Source organism: Chenopodium album, chromosome 7 (assembly GCF_948465745.1).
Source record: "Chenopodium album chromosome 7, dcCheAlbu1.1, whole genome shotgun sequence".
Lineage (NCBI taxonomy): Eukaryota > Viridiplantae > Streptophyta > Magnoliopsida > Caryophyllales > Amaranthaceae > Chenopodium > Chenopodium album.
In genome coordinates, this window is record NC_137840.1 from 11436188 (window position 1) to 11457375 (window position 21188).

The 21188-nt window shown below is 35.3% G+C and overlaps 3 protein-coding genes across 3 annotated transcripts; all 3 read left to right on the forward strand.

The window, feature by feature from the left end:
• Nucleotides 1-3555: 3555 nt before the first annotated feature.
• On the forward strand, nt 3556-10189 carry LOC145640909 (DNA-directed RNA polymerase I subunit rpa43-like). Its single transcript, XM_081692139.1, has 7 exons — nt 3556-3831; nt 5668-5822; nt 6136-6245; nt 6327-6412; nt 7362-7448; nt 7553-7723; nt 9990-10189. Exons 1-6 carry the CDS (start codon nt 3722-3724, stop codon nt 7662-7664), a joined length of 660 nt encoding a protein of 219 aa, XP_081548265.1. The 5' UTR covers nt 3556-3721; the 3' UTR covers nt 7665-7723; nt 9990-10189.
• An 8630-nt stretch (nt 10190-18819) lies between these two features.
• On the forward strand, nt 18820-19533 carry LOC145639996 (protein FAR1-RELATED SEQUENCE 5-like). Its single transcript, XM_081691304.1, has one exon. It carries the CDS (start codon nt 18820-18822, stop codon nt 19531-19533), a length of 714 nt encoding a protein of 237 aa, XP_081547430.1.
• Nucleotides 19534-19551: 18 nt separating this feature from the next.
• On the forward strand, nt 19552-20782 carry LOC145639997 (protein FAR1-RELATED SEQUENCE 5-like). The gene is made up of 2 exons (XM_081691305.1): nt 19552-20640; nt 20732-20782. Exons 1-2 carry the CDS (start codon nt 19552-19554, stop codon nt 20780-20782), a joined length of 1140 nt encoding a protein of 379 aa, XP_081547431.1.
• The last annotated feature ends 406 nt before the right edge of the window (nt 20783-21188 follow it).

Here is a 21188-nt window from a genome sequence, read left to right on the forward strand (position 1 = left end):
TTTATCTCCCTTGTTCTTGTTCGATCGCACGTGGAATCACGCTTCAAAGGTATTAATTCTAATTTTTTATGTGTTATGCATGATCTTGGGATTAGGTGCTATATGAATATGATTTATGTTTTCCGCATTCGTACCTATAATCTCCTACACATTGAACACCCTAGCACAAAGGCTATGTGAATTAGTATATTCCCCTGCAATTAGATAGTCTTTGGACCGTATAATGGAGGAAATAGCATTTATGAGCTACGAGTATCTAACTGATAATGTATGAGTACATCTTAACTCTTTCCTATAATCATAAACTATAAGCTTTTCCTAGGATAAAAGTCACGTCGCTCGAGACAATGACATAGTAACTAAAGCAAAATACATCTTCTAACAACCTCTTAATAAAAAAATAAGACTATAGTACCTCATATGTGAGACATAACTGCTACATTCAGTAGAAGACTCATCAAAAGAGTAGCTTTGTTTGACTCCCCTATAAACACAACTAAAAGAGATTACATTAAAAGTAATACTCTTATTTTATTTTTTTTTGGTTTATCATTTTAATGATATCCAAGCAATTACACTTTACACTCCACTACTACGAAGGTACCATTATTGCATTCATTTGTCAACTCCACCAATCTTGAGCTGTCCCTAACTCTAACCGGATACAGACGTCTCCGAATAACATAAAAAAAACAAATAGAATTATCGCGAAAAACTTTACATTTCCTTTAGTATAAAAAAACAACCAGCATGGTCTTCATCCTTATAGAATTATCGCGGCGGTGGGTGGTGATCGGGGGTATCGGAATGGAAACTAACATGTTAGCAGTATTTTCCAGCAACCAGAAAAGGAGTTCGTGAGAAAAGAGGAAATTGAGAAATGAGAGTTTTGGCCTTTTCAGTGGAATGATAAGAAGGAAGATAAACAAACAAAATAGAGGACAAAAATACGAAAGGTTAAATACTTAAATGCATCAAAATTAATTTTAATTGGGGGTAAATATGTCAATTAACTTTTTTAAGGGTATAATAGTCTTCATGCTATTCATAAAAGTATTCTCCCACTTTTTATAATTTTATTTATATTATAAGGTAGGGATATCACCTTTATTTTTTTTAATAATCCTTATTTTGACGAGAAATAATCCTTATCGGAGTATATATTTTTATCAAGTGCATCAATTTCCTTTTACGGCTGTTTTTAAGTGCACCACTTTTTTTTTTTTTTTTTGACATATTATCTATTAACTATTACCAAAACAAAACACTACTGACATCATCAACCTTTAAACTATCCTACGTATTATCCTCACATTAAAAACTTTCCCTCCAATCCAATCTCTAATGATTTTTTTATTTATTTTTTTATTTTTTATCTACATTTATAACTGTATATAGAATTTAATAAATCAAGTTTCTCTCCTAAATTATACTCATGTTGCACATACCTAAGTTGTTTGATAATTGATGGTGGTTTCAATTTTGTTTTTTTACTTTCCTTCAAATTATTTTTATATCTAATTATAATATTCATATACAATGTATATTAATGCAACTAAACTAACATAAATTAAAAAAGAGATTATATTTAATCATGCATCGCACGGGGATAACCTAGTTTATTTATATTTCTCGTTACATGGTCGATCTCCACTTATTATTATTATTATTATTATTATTATTATTATTATTATTATTATTATTATTATTATTATTATTATTATTATTATTATTATTATTATTATTATTATTATTATTATTATTTCTCTTCTTTTACCTCCCTTTTAAAAAAAAAAAACTACCCACTATCTCTTTTCTTTAATTTATAGGCAAATTTGTCAGAAAAAACCCTTTTAAATGCACCATTTTTTGCGAAAAAAACCTTTTAAAAGCTTTATCGTTAAAAAAAACCCCGAAGTTAAAAATTTGTTGTTCAAAGAAACCTAGTATCACTAATCAACTCAATTAACCTCTAATCTCTTCTAATTACTCTCTAACAATCACTTAACTATTTAATAATTAAATTAATTTATAAATTAAAAAAAATTAACAACCACTACTACTCTAACCACCAACCTAGCCACCTTCCTTTCTCTCCCCTTCCCCTGGAAACCACTCCCATCACCGGTGACCCAACTCCACCACCGTCGAGCGTCGACCCCTTTCCCTTTCCCTCTTACCACCTCAGCCACGAAAACCACCTCTAAATGGCCTGACCCCTACCTACGATTGACCCCCTCTAAAACTCTAACCCTAACAACCTTCCTACCTACCACCTCAGCCGTGAAAACTACCCCAGCCACACCCACTCAATCGGCAGAAATTCCCAAAATTTCGATCCACCACCCACAAACATCTACCTGGATTGGAATTTTCAAACGGATTGTGTTTCCTTCCTCCTTCTTCTACTTCACTTTTTTCCTCCTTTTTCAACCACCATCAACATCAAACCATTTACAATCATTTAATTTTGAAAAAGATAAAATGAGTGAGGAAACTAAGCTCGCAACGACGCTTGAAAACATGGCGTCGAAGATCGGAAATAGCCTTTGACAGGGTTGATTTACTTTATTTGTGGAATTTGTTGTTGATTTTTTTTTTTTTTTATAATCTTAAGGTGGTTGTCAGGTTTAGGGTTTTGAAAGGGGGTTGGCCGGACGTGTAGGTGGGTCACCGAAGGTGGAGGGTTTAAGATGGCGGTTGAGTTGGGGGATAGGACTGCTGCCAGGGGAGAGGAAAGGGAGGAAGGTGGCTGGTGGTTAGAGTGGTGGCGGTGTTTTTTTTATTTTTATTTTTATTTTTTGTCATTTTTTTTAATTTATATACTTCCTCCGTTTCTATTTAGTTGACGCATTTGATTTAGACACATATATTAAGGAGAGGAGAGAGAGTGAGAGAGAATGAAAAAGCAAGTGGGGTGGCTTGTAAATGCAAGGTAAAAAATTTACCCTAAAAGGAAACATGTCTACTAAAAAAAAGCTTCCTAAAGAGGAATACGTGTCAACTAAAAAGCAACGGAGGTAGTATTAAATAGTTAAGTGAGAGTTAGAGAGTAATTAGAAGAGATCAGAGGTTAATTAAGTTAATTAGTGATACTAGGTTCTTTGAAAATTTTTTTTGTAAGTTCGTGTTTTTTTAACGAACAAAGCTTTTACAGGTTTTTTTTTTTTTTTTTTTTTTTTTTTTTTTTTTTCAAATTTGCCTTATTTTTAATCCCCTTTAACTCCACTTTTAAAACTTGAAGTTTTTTATACACCTGGGTGTAGGGCATATCAAGGATTTTGTCGGATAATTACTTTACTAATGGCCTGTTCTCTTCAGCTTATTTTCAGTTCAGCTCCAATAAATTCAGTTCAGTTTTTAATTTTCTTCTCTCATAAAATATTCAGTTTAGTTCCGCTCCAATATGTTCAGTTTAGCTCAATTCAGAAAATCAGAACAGGCCCTAGCACAAGCTAAAAATTAAAAAGTAAAGGGCCAAGTTGATGTTTGGACACATAAACTACTACCGTAAGTTTGTAACGGGCCTCCAACAACATTTACACTTCATCAAATTCTTGTGTTAAAATAAAACAAGGGTTTTAAAACCATTCGTAGGGTTTAAGAACTAGGTTTTCCCTTTATTAGTGGTTGAACAAAACATTCATTAATCCTCTTGTTCTTCAATTTCTTCCCTATTTTCATCAAATTTGAAGTATTTTTCATCGAATTCTGTGTAATTATGGAAGCATTGCATGTTGCGAAGGCTAATTTGACTGTTTATCTTCATCCTTCTCAAACTAAAGACGTCAATGAAGCCGTTACTCGCGAGCTTAGCTCTCTTCTATTCAAGTAATTCAACTTTCTATCTATTTAATTTTTATTTTAATTGCTGATTTGGGTATTAATTATATGTTTAATTTCTTTGTTAGGGTTGATATTTTGATATGAACAAAGAAGATTTAATTTAACGTGTTTATCAAAAGTTTTGCTTTTCTGGGTTTGATTTATGTTGCTTTAACAACCATATAGTAGGTATTTAGTGTTTCATATCGAAATACTGATTCGTTGACCTTGGTTCAATTTTTATTTTTATGTTTGGTACTAATTGGTTCGATTGATTATCGTTTTGATCTTAATTTTATTTATTTTTTAATCTCTTTGATTCATTTCTATCAGGGGATTTTTAATTTTTGTTAATTTACTTGATCTAAATTGAATTTGATTGTTACTAATAATGTTGCTGAAATTTCAGGGAATTATTTGTTAATAGTGTTAATTTAGGAAGTTACCCTTGACTTAGCAGTTTTTCATTGTTTTGATGGAGCTATTTTAGTATTTTGTCTCGCTCAATCCACATTATGGCTCTCCGGGCGAATCCGGTTTAATATATTAGGATAATCCCATAACCAGATCAGTTGACAACTCTACCTTTGCTTGTACAATGTTTAATCGTTCTTACTTCATGATACATTTGAGTATTTGAGGTGGGGGAGAGGGGAGTGGTTCGAGAGCATTTGTATTGAACAGTAAACAAATTAGAGTTATTTTTGTGTGTAGCAATGTCTCTTGGTAAACATGCCTGACTATTTTAAGAATGCTGTCAACCATATGAATATTGTGGCATCAAAAACCATATAGTATGAAGATACAATGCATTACAAATTACGCTACTTCTAGATCCAAAAACTGTTGCCACTCACCTTTTTAATATCTGGGTATAAGATTTGTTTGGGATAATGAAAGCAAGACGCAAAATTGGGAATGCAACACCACGTATTTATCACAAGAAAATAAATAACATCTCAAAGCCTATTTTTTTACGAAGTGAATACTGGCCTGGTTGAACTCCAGTAGTAAGTGTATGAACTTGTTTAGGTTGGACGATCTTTTTTTTTTTTGCGTAATCATACTGCTTTACCACTCCTATCACCTTAGCTATAAAACTAGTATCGTTTGTTTGCTGTACGAGTTGATGAATAATGTCAGAACTCAGGAGGATATAATAAATTAAGATGCTGTATAGGGCTATAGGCAAATACTTCAATACTTTGTCAAGCCACAGAAACAAGCAGAGTTTAGAGTCCAACGTCTAGTCCAAACTAGTCTTGCTAAATGTTAACAGCTTGATCTCCATCAACAGGTAAACATCTTTCAATTCAAAATCCGACAATTAGAGCAGGAAAAGATAATTCATTAGGCTACAAGTTTATCACAGCGATGACATTTTGCTGCCACACCTTTTTCTCTTGTGAACACTCCTTTTATCGTGTTTTGATTGTGTCGTGTGAGTCGGGTTCATTTTTGTGAACGTTGTTCAGGATGGAAGATCGTGTTATGGAAACTATTTAGTAAGTATATCATTGAAACCATGCCATTTTTTTGCTATATTCGTTGAGGATAAAAAAATGAACTCGTTTGGTCAGCGTTTCGATTATTTGGGTGAGTTGGGTTCAGCTTTGAACTCATTGTTTAAGATGGAAGTGATTGTGTTGCGGAAACTATTTAGTATATGATTAAAGTATTTATGTGTGTAAATTGATAGGTTTTTAGCTATCTGATGTACATTCTGTATATTTTTAGTTGGGTGGTGTAATAGATGATTTGCACATAAGAGCCTGATTGTTTGGAGTCATGCTCGTGCACTATGCTCATGATCTCATATTCTTTACATGCTGTTGTTGTCAGGTTCAGCGAAATTTATGATGGTGTATTGTTGGCACATGAGATTGCTGATGTTCCAAGTAGACATGGAAAAATTCTATCTGGGCTCTTTCCTTATGTCGGTGTTCGACTGACTGCTAATCTTCTACTTTTTGCTCCAAAGCCAGATACATATCTAGGTATGCCGTTGCCTTCGACTTCATCTATTCAAATATTGGCGTGCTAATATAGATGTTTCTGGAGTTCTGGAGTCATACATCCTTTGCAGCAGTATACAGATTAGTGTATAAATCCTGTATTCAAAATCCTAATAAAGATCTATAAATTATGTTCCCATTTAGTTGGTATTTTCTTTGGAGATGAAAAACACTTATTTAAAAAGAAATGATGATCTTGATTTAATCTTTTTGATAGTACTTAGAACATGATTTTATATCTTTATTATTTCAGTCAATTGACATAGCATACTTTGTTTGTTTTTGTATCTTCCAGAAGGTAAAGTTGTGAAGGTTGGGCAGGAGTCCATACATGTTGTTGTTCTCGGATTTTCAGCTGCCATTATAACAGTAGATGACATTCGTGATGAATTTAGATATAAGATTGTATGTAACAATTTGCTGTTGTATATTCTTTTAATTTTCTTCTGAATTTACAGAACTTACATTAATTTTGTTTTGCTGTAGAAAAGTGGGGAAGAAATGTTCCGAAGCACATCACACAAGCGGCATGTAATTAAAGTTGGAACCATGATACGCTTTTTAGTCAAGAGGTGAGAAACATTAATCTTTCAATCACTCAAAGGATCAACTTGTAATAAAATGCCCACTTGATTTTTAATCTATACTTTAACACTGTGATAAAGCCATAAAGGTATTAGTTTTTGTGTCTTGGTAGATGAATATTTTATACGGTAAGTGATGCAGATATGTGATTGAAAAGTTAATTAACTGCTAAGCTGCCTAAATTACTCTTGTTGTCAAGCTAATTATCATACACCGTCAACTCCCCAAGAAAAAAGGAATGAATGAAGAAGCCACTATAACTATCCCACAGCTGAGTACAATTGAGCTTACTTATCTAATGTTTTTAGATGGCTTAACGTTGGATAAACATTTCAATAATATTATTAATGAAATTGTCTACGGACTTCTATCTTTTACCTCTATCGTGTCAAACTTAATCTTTTCCTAACCAAAAACTTTATCTCATACTAATTTATATGATTTTCATAATGTCTAGGACGTTGCATGAAGATGAATTTTGACATGTATAATGGTACTATAAGAGGGTTCATGAGTCATGGCTATCTAAATATATATTGACACACGCAATTTTTAAATCCATCTCATGGTTAGTTTGCATGGTGTCAGCACACCCATATCACACTGTTGAAATCTAATTATGCATTTTAATTTGCTTGCCTGTGAGCACTGATTTTTATAGATACCCTGAATATTTGCAGGGATGTTCTAGATCTTGCTGACTCAGGATGAGCAATAATATGCTTGTGTTGTGAAAGTTGTTTGTTAATCAAGTTTTTGAGTGGATTATTTTTGGTTCTCTCTGATTTTCTTTGGGTTTTTTTTTTTTTTTTTTTTTAATTTTTTTTTTTTTTTTAAAAATTATTATTATTATTATTATTATTATTGTTGTTGTTGTTGTTGTTGTTCTCTGTTTTCTTCATTCAAATTTCTGACATTGTATCTATGTTTACACAGCTTTGATGAGGAAATACTGTACATATCTGGGTCCTTAATTCCATCGAGCACTGGAAACATTCAGTGGCAATCATCCTTAGCTAACAGGTATTTTGGCTCAAAATTACCCTGAAACCTTTTACTCTGGGGTGGGCAATATTTGTTTGCATTATATTTCTAGTGCTTATTTAAAATTGTAGCTTGTCTTACAGTTCCCGGAAGCGGAGAGAAGTATTAAAGGATTCTAGTACTGGAAAAATTGATGGAGGTGCTATATCTAATGATTATCATGTCTTGAAGAAATCAAAGAAACAAAGAGTATAACAAGGATCCTAAAGGATGCGATAGGATTAAAGACTCCCAATGATTTCATGATTGTAATGGTAAGTTTCTTTTCTATTGCGATTGGCAGTATGCAATTTTTGCTTTTACTTTCCGTCTTATATTTTTGTGCTTTATTTGTGGTTTTGTTGCCCAATCATATGCTATTAAAGTCCTTTGCATATTTTACGTCTTGGGTACATTTGGGTAGGAATATTCAAGAAAGGGATTGTGAACGGTCACAAGTTACTCCCTGAGTCCTTTTGTTCATGATTGTCCTCTTTTTTTAATTTTTTCTTCCCAATCTCACGCCCCTTTGCTCAAGGGGTTCATCCCAAATCATGGTTTATTGATTAATCCCTTAAGTATTTTGATTTTCCTAGTCTTGGTCTTATGCATGGGGAACTATCCAAAGTTACTCCCACCAATTTCCAACACCACTTTCAGTGTTTGAAAGGTGCAAGGCTTTAGGGGTCATGCGCTTTTTGAGGTCTAGGCAAGGAGATTTTGATGAGGCGCAGCTTAAGGCGCTCAAAGATTTATTCAGAATTTTTTTTTTATTGTTTAGTATATGTGCCTTGTGTCAGCGAGGCGCGCCTTAGGCGCCTTGGTGCACCTTGAGCCTTGTTATTTATTGACCACTTCAGTGTTTGAAAGGCGCCTAAGGCGCTCAAAGATTTTTTGACCACTTCATGTGCCTTTTGTGGTCTAGGCAAGGAGATTTTGATGAGGCGTAGCATAAGGCGCTGAAAGATTTTTTCAGATTTTTTATTTTTTATTTTTATGTTTAGTATATGCGCCTTACGTCAATGAGGCGCACAGAGGCGCGCCTTGGTGCGCCCATAGCCTATTTAGTTTATTGACCACTTCTATAACCCGTGAGCGGCCACTAGAGACCATCATGCTGTGCCAGGGACTAAAACAATGGAGCACTGCTTGCCGCCTCCATAACCCATTGTCACCACTAACTTTTGTAATTTTGGTAACCGAGTCCCGTACAAAAATCTAATGGTTGGATGTAGTCACTTGTGCCGGAGGTCAAGATAGGTACACAGATAGGTGTTGTGTGGTGTTGATGGAGGAGAATTAAATTCATCTTTGCAAAGGGCTGATGGGCAATGAGCCGATGATAAATAGGAATAGGGAATTTTGCTAGGAGACAAAAGAGGGGGTGATGGTGGCTGGGTTTTGTTTTGAGTACAGGGGGTTCTGGATAGGGAGGAAGTAGGGGTATGCGAACCCAGATTGTCAACTATTTTTTCAACTTACTGTTAAATGTGTAATTGCAATGTTCGGCCGGGATCATGGTTTTTATTATATTGTACTCAAATTTTATAAATAAATATTCATGAACAAATCAAATTGAAGAACTTGCTTTGCTACTGCCAAAACTCTAACTTATCACAATACATCTTACCTGGCAATGAATTTGTGAAAAGCAGAAATTTCAAAATTCAGTAAATGTTCCTACAATCAATTTGGCTCTCCTATCTGTTTCAAACCCTCTCCATCTCCATATTTCCCTTTCCCCTACTTGCCTCCACAACTAAATCAACATTGCTGTCATACTGCTCAATACTACCAACTTGCTACTCACTTTTAGGGCCCGTTGCCTTCCACCACAAAGGCATGACTATCATATCGGAACTTTGGCAAGTTACAAGGCATTTTTTTAATAACTACCTGTGTATAGTGTAGATAGAAATAACTAGTTCTAAGGTAAGAGGGGAATAGAAGGAAGCTTTCTTTTTTCCAGTTGTCTATATTTTCCATTAAACTTCGACAAGGGGATTCTTTTAATGTCTCCTATTATAATGTATCCTGAGAAGGATTAATAATGATTTTGAAGCTGGATGGGTTTGTGTACAGTCTGTACACACTACACAAATTTGACATGCCCATCCGGCTTGGCTATATTAAAATATGTAACAACTTTATTTCATTTTTTTAATTTCTTAGCTCCTTCCCTAAATTTCGTTTAGGTTGTTAATAAAATGAAGATAATGGAATTATATTAAGGAAAAATTGACGGGAATAATCCCAACTTTGCTCTGTCCGCTCAAAATAATCCCAACTTTATACTCTGTCCGCCCATATTAGTTCCAACCGGTAATTCCTTATATTAACTAGTCTTTATTTGTTTTCTGGTGTAATCTGTTAACATTTCGCCATATATGAAGTAATGGTGTGATTGTGATAACCTAGTTCTCTCAGGAAGTCAAAAATATCAATTTATCTCAACAGTCTTCAGTTCCACATGAAATTAGTTTCTTGGTGTAAAGTGATGAGTCTGCTTTTGTCATGGAGTAATGTTTAATGTTATTGCAGATATTTTTTGCTTGTTGGCATTGATACACAATCCAGCTCTTGATGAAAGGACCAGAATTTGGGTGAACATGCAGAACAAAACTAGGATATTATAGGGCTCTTGTGATATAGGAAACTCAAATCTGCATGTGCATGTAATTTATCAATTTTATATCCAACGGATTGTCCTGTAATATATAGTATGATGTTTCCTTCCCAACGACTTCGGCTGGTCGGCTCTTAACTCTTGTTCTTTGTTATCTGGGTTATTTTAACAATCTTAGTATATTCTTATAATTTAACTTGCTCCTTACTCCATACTTCCAACTTTTTTTTTAGTGCAACAGTTTGACCCATGCAAAGTTTAGTCGAATTTGTTAATATATTACCTTGTAGTTCGCATGTATGTGGGGTTTGGAATTGTATAAGATTGGATGATGCTGGGCTGGGCTGGGCTGTAAAAAAAAAATTAGGGCACGGCGTAGGCATGGCACTACAGAGTAGTGGGTTGGGTTTGAGCCACAATTATTTTTTTGTAACGATGCACATATAGGCATGGCACGGCATGACCTGACACAAAAAACACGCTAAAACATTTTATATGGCGTCATGCATGCTAAAACATTTTATATGGCGTCATGCATGCATGAACATCGCGGTACTTTGGCCATTTGCTTGGGCCATACCCCCACGGTAAGACACGGTACATAGTAAGTGGGCTTAGTCTGGGTGGCCCCAAGGCACAACTTGAGTAGAAATAGACGATTATCCACTCTTAGTATGCCCAAGGAATTGGAGTCATTGGACTCTTGAAACTGACTTGAACTAATGTGATGTTTACCTAATATCGGTTTTAACATAGTATTCATATTCCATATGGAACCAATAGAATGAAACTTGATGTAGAAGGTGGGACCTAATAGCTACAAATTACCTCGAATCCACGTTAGGTTCGATTATAGCGTGAATCTACCTTGGCAAATTTGCAACCTACTCGACTCGATAGAGCTTACGATTTCACAAGTTGTCATGTTAAGGACTTAACCCAAGCAAACCAAATCGTTTTTGATCCAGCTTGAGCCAACATGATACCTTAAATCAACTTTATCTCCGATTTGAACACGACCTAGTTTGAGAATAATAACTCCTCTGTGTTCAAATAAATGAAATGTTTTGACTTTTCCGGAGTTGTACAAAGGTTAGTTGAATTTATTAATATAATAGATAGTGGGTTATAAGTTTGAGGAGAGAGAAGAAAGTAAGGAGTTTTATGGAGATCATTAGTTATTAGAATATTATAAACAAGTAGAAAAATATTGTTAAAAAATAAAGAGAAATTACTAAAAAAAAAAAACGATTCAATTATTTAAACATGGTCGATTGACCGCAAATGAAAATGAATCTTTTATTTAAACACGGAGGGGATATAGGCATATGTGTGGTGTTTGAGAATAGAATTATTGGTTGCATTATTTAGAAGTGATGCTCCTTGATGGGGGGGGGGGGGGAGGGGTGTTTTGGTTTTTTGGTTTGATTAAGAGTAAAATTAGAAAAGAAAGAGAGAAAGTTCTAGTGGAAAGTGTAGGGATAAAGTTGGTTAAAAAAAACTTTAATTTAGGGCAAAAATTAGTACTACCCCCTTGTTTTTAATTTCTTTATACTTTAACTTAGATCACAATTAACAAATAACACTATGCCTATCGTTTATAATTTATATGTGAGGAGATATATATTCATGTTAATTCTTATTATATTCGTTTTGATATGGAGTGTGTTTCAGAGTACTAACTTCTTATAAAAAGTAATTATTACTAACACAGGTTTAAAAATTCTCTCTCCTTTTCTCTCCTCCATTTTCTCTTCATAACTTTCTCTCTCTAACCATCAATGGTCAAGCTAGGTCTTCCATCGCCGTCGTATTCGTCGTCTTCGTCCAGATCTCCTTGAAGCTCCAAGCTAGATTGTCATCGCCGTCTTCGTTTTGTTGTCGTCGAAGCTCCTCGAACTCCAAACTAACCCAAACCTCCGTCATCGTCGTCGTCTTCATCTTTGCCGGAATCAACCAATTGACCTCCACCTCCTCCATCGACCAAATGTCGAAGCTCCAAACCCTAACATCCCCCCCCCCCCCCAATTCAAGAGATTCAGGTACAAATTCATCAATTTATTCCAATTAAATAAATTTTCGTGACTGAATTGGTGACCTTTGCCGCCATTATCTTTGTCTTCTTTGTGCTGAATTTCGACGTAGGTGAGATGTGTGAGATAGGAGGTTGTTGCGGTGGTCTAGTGGCTTGAGTTTGATGCAGGTTGAGAGGTGCGAGTGAGGTGTAGCGTGGGTTAGGGGCTAGTGGCGCGGGGTGGTGGTGTGGGGTAGTGATTTGTGTGATAAGTGAGGTACAATAGGTGATGGTGGTGTGGTGGAGTTTAAGGCTCTGAGGTGGTGTAGGCTTAGGGATTACTTACTTGGTTAGGGGTTACTTACTTGGTTAGTGGTTACTAGGGGTTACTTGAGGGATTACTTAAGTGGGGTTATTAGAGGGTTACTAGATGAGTTACTTGAGGGGTTACTAGGTTCGGTTAAGGGTTACTTGATCTGGTCAGGGGTTACTAGTTCCGGTCAGAGGTTACTTGGTCTGGTCAGGGGTTACCAGGTGGGTCAGGGGTTACTTGGTTGAAGGGGTTATTAAGTTGATGGGGTTACTTTGTCATTTGCTGATTTGGCTCTATGTCGCGGCCAGTCGCACCAGACTCGCACTATAAACTTTTATATTGATAAAAACTTACTTACTCAACTTGATTGGACCCTATCTAAAAAAAAAAAACGAATTCAGATTTTAACTTGTATGGGCTAATAATTAATTAAAATTACTCAATTTTAAAATAGAAATAAGTTAATTTAGGGCATGTTCTCATTGACTGAACTCAGCTGAACTGAACATAACTTAACTTAACTTAACTGAATTGAGCTGAACTGAACTGAACTGAATATTTTATAAGAGAAGGAAATTAGGAGAGGAGCTGAACTGAACTGAGTTGAGCTGAGCTGAACTGAACTGAATATCAACGTAAAAGAACATGCCCTTAATCTAATCTCACCGAACCTAACCAAATTTTTTTAAATTAACACCTCTACGTACAGTAACAATTGAATTCGAAATTGAGGGTATATTCTTTATTGGGACATTAATAATGTAGGTTGAATATTTGTGTGCCGACTTGAGAGACTTATATTCCACGCCGCCTGGAAGCAATTACTAAAAACAGGCTGATCATAGTAAATCTTGAATGGACCCCACCAAAATGATTGGTAATTGGTGCGCAATGGGGACCTTCAAAGACCGAGGAGCACTTCAGGTAATAATAATTCAACCAGATTATTGTAATCTTGAATATATTGTTCGGTAGTAGTTAGTCAATCAACATACCAAAGATTATGCATTAACGCTTTCTACTCCGCTTTAGTTAATTAATTATCAACCTTGATAATATTTTTTACTCCGTAGTCGTTAAATAGGTTGTTTTGATAGAAAAGTTTCACTAAATAATTGATTATAAATTTTTTGGAAATTTTGATTTTTAATACCTCAAATAAACACGAAAATGGTTTTTACACTACACAAAAAAAAAAAAAAAAAAAAAAAAAAAAAAAATTCACAAAATTGGATGTTACCACCACTACCCAGTTTCCGTTAAAATGGGGTCCATTGTGCCACGTGTCACTATATTATTAGTTTTAAAAAAATAAAAAATAAAAAAAGGAAAAAACCTAAAACTAACCTAGCCACCCCAGCCCCACCGCCGGCACCGCGGCACCACCACAGTCCCACCATTACCCTCCCATTCCAAGGTCAAAGCCACCGAAAAATCCCCTCCTTCCCTTCCCCCCCTCCGAGAAGCCGAGAATCACACCCCCCAACGACCATAATCGGCTGTTCGGTTTTCAAACAACCACAAAACGGCTATAAAACGACCACTTATGGTCAAAATCGACTGTTTAATGGTCGAAATCAACCATTTCGACCCTAAATCGGCCGATTTTGACCACGTGCAGCCGTTTTCGGTGGATGTTTTTATGGAGTATGGAAAACGGCGGTTGTTTTGGGTGGGCTTTGGGGGAGAACCGCTAGTTTTGGGGAGGGGGAAAGGAAAGGAGGGGATTTGGTGGTTTCTGGGGCTGAAAACGGGGCTGTTAAGCGGAGGGAGTGGTGATGGTGTGCTGCCGGAGTTGGGGCTGACGGTGGGGGTAGAGTGGCTGGGGTAGTTTAAGGCTTTTTTTTTTTGGACTAATTATATGCTGACACGTAGGCATTGTGAGCTCCAGTAACGGATTCCATCGATGAGTCAATTAAGTGGTGGTAATATCCAATTTGTGAACTTTTTGTGGTGTTAAGATATAAGGTGTTTTTTTTTTTGGGTTTTTCTATATAGTAACCCTGTTTTTTTCACTTTTCTACGTTGTGCCCCAACATATATTACTTTCTACACTGTAACCCCAATATATTTTTTGTTTCCATATGGTAACCTTGCCGTTAAAAAATTCCGTTAGTGGGGCCCACTTTCCATTATTAATATTTTTTAATCGATTTGTGCGTTAAAAAAATATTCCATCAAAGGTTTCGAGGGCTATTTTGGTCTTAAAGGATCCAAATTGAGCTCAGATTTGGAAAAAGAAAAACGTAAATGCCTCGTTTTGTGTGTTAAAATGTGAACACGTAAATCGAGACATTTCTTAATAAGCAAAACGAGGCATTTACGTTATTTTTTTTGCCAAATCTAAGCTCAATTTGGTTTCCTAAGGAACAAAATAGCCCCCAAAACCTTAGACGGAATATTTTTCAACGCGCAAATCGATAAAAAAATACTAATAATGGAGAGTGGGCCCCACTAACGGAATTTTTTAACGGAAGGATAACAGCAAGGTTACCGTATGGAAAAAAAAAAAAAAATATATTGGGGTTACAGTGTAGAAAGTGATATATGTTGGGGCATAACGTAGAAAAGTGAAAAAAACAGGGTTATTAAAATTCATTTTTGTGTTTTTTGAGTAGTTAAAAATCAAATTTTCCTAATTTTTTTTGGTAGTTTTGATTGAAAAGTTACCTTAAGGGCCTGTTCACTTCAGCTTATTTTTAGTTCAGTTCGGTATAGTTTAGCACTTAATTTTCTTCTCTCATATATAAAATATTCATTTCAGCTTAGCTCAACTCATTTCAGCTGAGCTCATGCAGCTCAGTGCAGTTAATGTGAACAGACCCTAAATAAGAGTAATACTGTACATATTTAGGTGTAATGCTGATTACACAATTGACATATAGATGGTTTGGACTTATCATGGAATTCAAGCACTTAACTCAATAGAGTATAAATTCATTTTTGATACTTATGTACGGGATGATACTGGTTTTGATATGTGATAAAAGGCAATGGACCGGAACTTTCCCCTTAAGTCTTGTTACACATTGGTACAGTAATCATATCGGCATATTCTTCTCAGCCACGAAGAGAGCTGCTTCCGACCACGTGGATATTCACCGCCCATTGCCATGCCAGCTACGTGGATCAACACGTGTCACCAATTGATTGGTTATCTTCCTATAAATAGTCAAGCAATATTCACTTCTAAGGTGCGATTTGTCTCTCCAAATTTCTATCTCACTCTCTAAAAACTATCTCTCGCCTCTTTTCTTACTCATATCAACCTGTTACTGACTTTATCATCGGAGCGGTTATCCCCGAATAAATCCCTGAGTTAGCTAATCCATGTCGACTGCGTAGGTATCTAGTTGGACAATAAACCTTTATTGACCCCAGAAAGCACAGTTACCAAAACTCACCGAAACACTTCAGCCATCACTCTAATCTTTTTATTGAATTGATTGTTTAGCATAATATCAAAGTTAGGCTCATGGTTAAACCATTAATCACTTTAATATTATGGGCCAAAGTAGATTAGACCACATGTGCGAGGGCGGAGGGGGATATTAAAAATCCATAGCCTCATGAAACATCTTATGCATGTGTAAGTGTCCCACATTGATTAAAGAAAAGAGAAAAATATTTTATGAACTCAAGGGACTACTCTTTCTATTTTAAGATGAATCTCCTTCAATCTTATGAATTGGATGACATGTGTGGCATAGCCTCAAACTAGTAATCTAGTATTTAACTCAAAATGGTGCAACATGCACAAGGTAGATAATACTCCGTTTCCAACAAGCTCTCATTTGGAGGAGAGATGTACACCTTTTAGCATCGTGAGAAGAAGAATCCCTAATTAAAAGAATTCTTATGAATTAAAAATACGAGAAAAGAAATAAAAAGTGTACACTTTCTACGAATTGAAAGTTAATGGGCAAACAACACTAGTAGAATAAACGTGATGGGAAGCGGTTCAAACCCCCTAATGAGAAGCGGTTCTGAACCGCATGCCATTGGGGGGCTTGCCATTAGCCTTTTAAATGGCAAGCGGTTCTGAACCGCTTGCCATTTGTAGTGAAAGGGCAGCGGTTTTGGCGCCAAACGCTGCCCATTATGGGTATAAAAAATAAATTTTTTTTTTTTTAGTTTTTCCAATTAAATTGAAACACAAACATAATATATGCAAAAACATTAATATTTTTATTAATTAATTGTTGTAATATTACATTTTCATAAAAAAAAAAATAATTCAAGCATATTAGATGTTGCTCTTGTTCACCAGCCGTGCACATACCACCAGCCGCGCGCACCTCCAGCCGCACGCGCCACCAGCCGCCACCACCAACCACCTTAACCCGTATCAACACCACCAACCACCTTAACCAGTATCACCACCACCACCCTATCCCGATTAACCGTATCTGCCAAACAATATATTGAAAAAATAAACAACAATAAGTAACTTAATTTCAGATCTTTTGTGTAAAAAAAAAATAAAATCAGATCTTAAATTATAAACAACAAAATTTTAAAGCTAAAAACTCAAACCAGACCCCCACCCACCACGACCTCCACCCACGACCACCACCCACCCACGACCCTAACCCAAACCAGACCCCCACCCACCCACGACCTCCACCCACGACCACCACCCACCCACGACCCTAACCCAAACCAGACCCCAACCCACCCACGAACCTAACCCAAACCAGACCCCCACCCACCACGACCTCCACCCACGACCACCACCCACCACGAATCAAATTAAAATTAAAATAAAAAATAAAACTAAAATCGAAATAAAAATTTAAAAAAACCCATCAATCTAACCCGATTTTGGCTTCAAATTATGGTTTTAAAGGTCAAATTCGACCATAAAAACTCTAGATCTAGAGTTTTCATGGTCGAATTTGACCTAAAAAACTTATACACCCACATGCATGCACGAATTTGCTCAAAATTGTTCAAAATTGTTTGAAATTTGGTTGAAATTATCCTCGAAATTAGCTCGAAAATACCCAATTATGTTCAAATTTGATGAGATGAGAAAGAACAAAGAAAAGATAAAATGAAAGTAGAAAGGGCGAGTTAGAGGGAAGAGGAGAGAGAGGGAAAACGAGAGTAGAAAATGAAAGAAGAAAGGGGCGAAATGAAAGAGGAGAGAGAGAGAGAGCAGCCGAAATGAAAGAGGAGAGAGAGAGAGAGAGAGAGAGCAACCCGGGGTAAGGAAGAGGAGGAGAAATAAAAGAGGAGGGGTAAGCGCTTTTAGGGTTTTTTTTTAATTGGCAAGCGGTTTGGGGTTGAACCGCTTGCCAATATATGTAATGGCAAGCGGTTCAACCCCAAACCGCTTGTCATTATATATATTGGCAAGCGGTTCGCACCAAAACCGCTTGCCATTTCATATTACAAGTTTTTTTTTAAAAAAAGGGTGAATGGCAAGCGGATTTTTAAAACCGCTTGCCTATTGGGGCTTCCCATCACGTTTATTCTACTAGTGCAAGGATCCTAGAAAATGATACTTTTAGTGTTCAAACAATCACATAATCATTTTACTATATAGGTATAGTATCAAATTATCAATTGCCACATGTTCAGTAATCCCAATATATGCCATTTTGTGGATCCGTACAACATCAACTAACACTTTATGAACTTTGCTAAGATAATACGAGTATTTAAAAATTCGTGAGGATTGAGGTACGCTTAGGGTATTTCTCCTTACCTTAAAAAAATAAAATAAAAAACCATATATATATATATATATATATATATATATATATAGGGATTTGCTAGAATGAGAAATAAGAAATGAGAAAAGAAATCTCCACCCTTAGATTTTAGTAACCACCAACGGCTCAGATTAGAACATTAAAAATTCACCCTTCTCTTTCATCCCCCTCCCACGTTTCTATTTCAGTTCCTTTTTTTTCAATAAGCTCTTCATTCTCCTTTAATTGATCAATTGACCAAAAAATTATGTGATCGGCAAAAACGACAAAAATTGCACCTTTACAATAGCATTATCTTGCTGCTTTGACCAACAATTTCAATCACAATTGAGGTATGGACTGGTATTTGTTTTTTTAATTTTTTTAATAATACCTAGACTTGATAATTATTGGCTTGAATAATTCTTGTTCGTTTGTTTGCATTTTTTTTTTATTAATATCAAATCAAGTGGTTAACTAGATAGTACATGATTTTGGGGTTTTCTTTGATTGATTATTGTCTTTGTGTGTTTATATGGAATAGGTACATACATTCATCAATTTTTATTTCATTAATAAAAAATGCTTAAAATTTCATACTCTGTAGTATCTAACGATAGCACACCATTAATGTATTTTTTAATTACATCATCAATTATAATATCTTTTACTTATTCGATACATGTTTATTGTTACCCCTTATGAAGGCAATCAAGGCAATGGATAATGTCAGGCCATCACTAGGAATGATATTTAATAACTTAGATGAAGGAGCAGAATTTTACAAACGGTATGCACATAATATTGGTTTTAGCGTTAGGTCTTCGACGGAGGTGAAAGATAAGAAGACTGGTTTTGTTATATGGAAATATTTTTTGTGTTCTAAAGAAGGTTATAATCAACCTACAAATCAATCTATGAATGGGGGTAAATCTAAAAGGTTGAAAGAAACAAGAGAAGGGTGTGGTGCCAAAATCAAAATCAAGCGAACGGAAGAGGGTAAATATGAGATTAAGGAGTTTGTTGAGCACCATACCCATGCACTTGCAACTCCTACAAAGAGACACCTTTTGAGATCGGCAAGAAAGGTTAATTCTATGCATAAGGCTGTTTTATTCACATGTAGTCGAGCCAATATAGGACCTGCCAAAGCATATCAGTTGATTAAACATCAAGTTGGAAGATATGATAAAGTTGGATGTACGCAAAAAGACCTTCAAAATTATCAAACAGGACTTAAAATTATGATCAGTGATTATGATGCACAGATGTTTAAAGAGAATTTTGAAAGAAAAAAAGAACTTGATCCTTCTTATTATTTTGCATATGAGGTAGATGATGAACATCGGTTAAAGTATTTTTTCTGGGCTGATGGCATTGGGAGAAAAAATTATGCCACTTTCGGTGATATTGTCTCTTTTGATACGACATAGGGAACAAATAAATACTCAATGATATTTGCTCCATTTACCGGAAGAAATCATCATCGACAATGCATTACATTTGGTGCTGCATTTTTGTGTGATGAGAAAACTGAATCCTTTACTTGGTTGTTTGAGAAGTTCTTAGAAGCAATGGGTGGTCATAAACCTAGATGCATAATCACCGATCAAGATCCAGCAATGAAATCTGCAATAAAAAATATATTTGATACCTCTTCTCATCGATTTTGCATGTGGCATATTTTAAAAAAAGTGTATGAGAAGGTAGGTGGAAGTCTTAATAGTAACGAGGATTTTCAAGATAAATTTAAATCATGTGTGTGGCAATCAGAGACTCCAGAGGAATTTGAGCATAGTTGGACACAAGTTGTTAATGAGTTTGAGCTCACAAAAAACGAGTGGTTCTCTTCTATGTACGAGATACGACACTCATGGATACCTGCATACTTCAAAGACTTGTTCTTGGCTGGTTTATTTAGAACAACTTCTATTTCTGAAAGTGAAAATTCAGTATTTGGTAGTCTTACAGATAAGTGGCTCAATTTGGTTGAATTTTGGGTTCGATATGAAAGTATTATCGACAGGCAGAGGCATAACCAAAAAAAATCTGATCATGACACATCACATTCACTTCCTATATTGAAGACAAATCATAGTATAGAAAAGCATGCAAGAGATATTTATACTCATGCAAATTTTTATGTCTTTCAAAAGGAATTTTGGTGTTCTTGTATGTATTGTGGAGTTAAGGAGACCAAAGAGGAAAATGGAAGTATAATATTTGAAGTTCATGACAGTAATCCTTGGAAACCAAAGCAAAGAATTGTATCTTATAATACTTTGGACAATGTGGCTCATTGCTCATGTAAGTTATTTGAACAAGATGGCATTCCATGTCGTCATATTCTTTGTGTTTTCAAAGGCAGAGGAATTGATGCAATACCATCATATTATATTGTTCACAGATGGACTAAAAGTGCAACTTGCTCACTTATATTTGATATGGATACTGTTGTAGATGAAGGTTGTTCTCAAATTCAACTTGCTAATATAGAAATATCTGAGTTATGGAAAGATTTTCATGGTTGTGCAGAATTGGTCGGTTATGATATTGATAAAATTCGTGTTTTAAGGAATGGGATCATAGATTTAAAAAAATCTTTGCTCGAGAGTACCAATGTTTGTGTAGATAACAAGACAAATGATTTGGAAGCATATGTGGAGTCTACCATTCCAGTGAAAATTGATATTCATCCACCAAAGCATTCAATAACTAAAGGAAGTGGCAAGAGAATTCCAAGGGGGAAAGAGAAGGCTATTGAAGATAAGCAAAAGCGATAGAGACTCTGTAAATCATGTGGAAAATATGCACAACATGATAGTCGCAATTGCCCTATGAAAGAGGCTTGATTCTCTTCTTTGGTTAGTTATTCCTTATTAACAATATAATTTCTTATTTATGATGTTAGCATTATTTTTTTATTTTTTTTATGTTAAACTATTTTATAATCTTTTGCCCTTACAGGTTGGTGCTTGTGATGCTTATCAAGATATAGGCACTTCAGACGGTGTTGGGTTTAATTTGGCTATTGAATGTTTGCAGAGTTATTCCATTTTTTGTCTCACATGGACATGTAATTGATTTT

Bases quoted from the DNA above. Each gene is read 5' to 3' on its own strand.
- LOC145639997 (XM_081691305.1), top strand. From the start codon at position 19,552: ATGATATTTGCTCCATTTACCGGAAGAAATCATCATCGACAATGCATT. The intron at 20,641-20,731 runs GTCGGTTATGAT...ATGTTTGTGTAG, and splicing joins TTCATGGTTGTGCAGAATTG to ATAACAAGACAAATGATTTG.
- LOC145639996 (XM_081691304.1), top strand. From the start codon at position 18,820: ATGGATAATGTCAGGCCATCACTAGGAATGATATTTAATAACTTAGAT.
- LOC145640909 (XM_081692139.1), top strand. From the start codon at position 3,722: ATGGAAGCATTGCATGTTGCGAAGGCTAATTTGACTGTTTATCTTCAT. The intron at 3,832-5,667 runs GTAATTCAACTT...TGTTGTTGTCAG, and splicing joins CTTAGCTCTCTTCTATTCAA to GTTCAGCGAAATTTATGATG. The intron at 6,246-6,326 runs GTATGTAACAAT...GTTTTGCTGTAG, and splicing joins ATGAATTTAGATATAAGATT to AAAAGTGGGGAAGAAATGTT.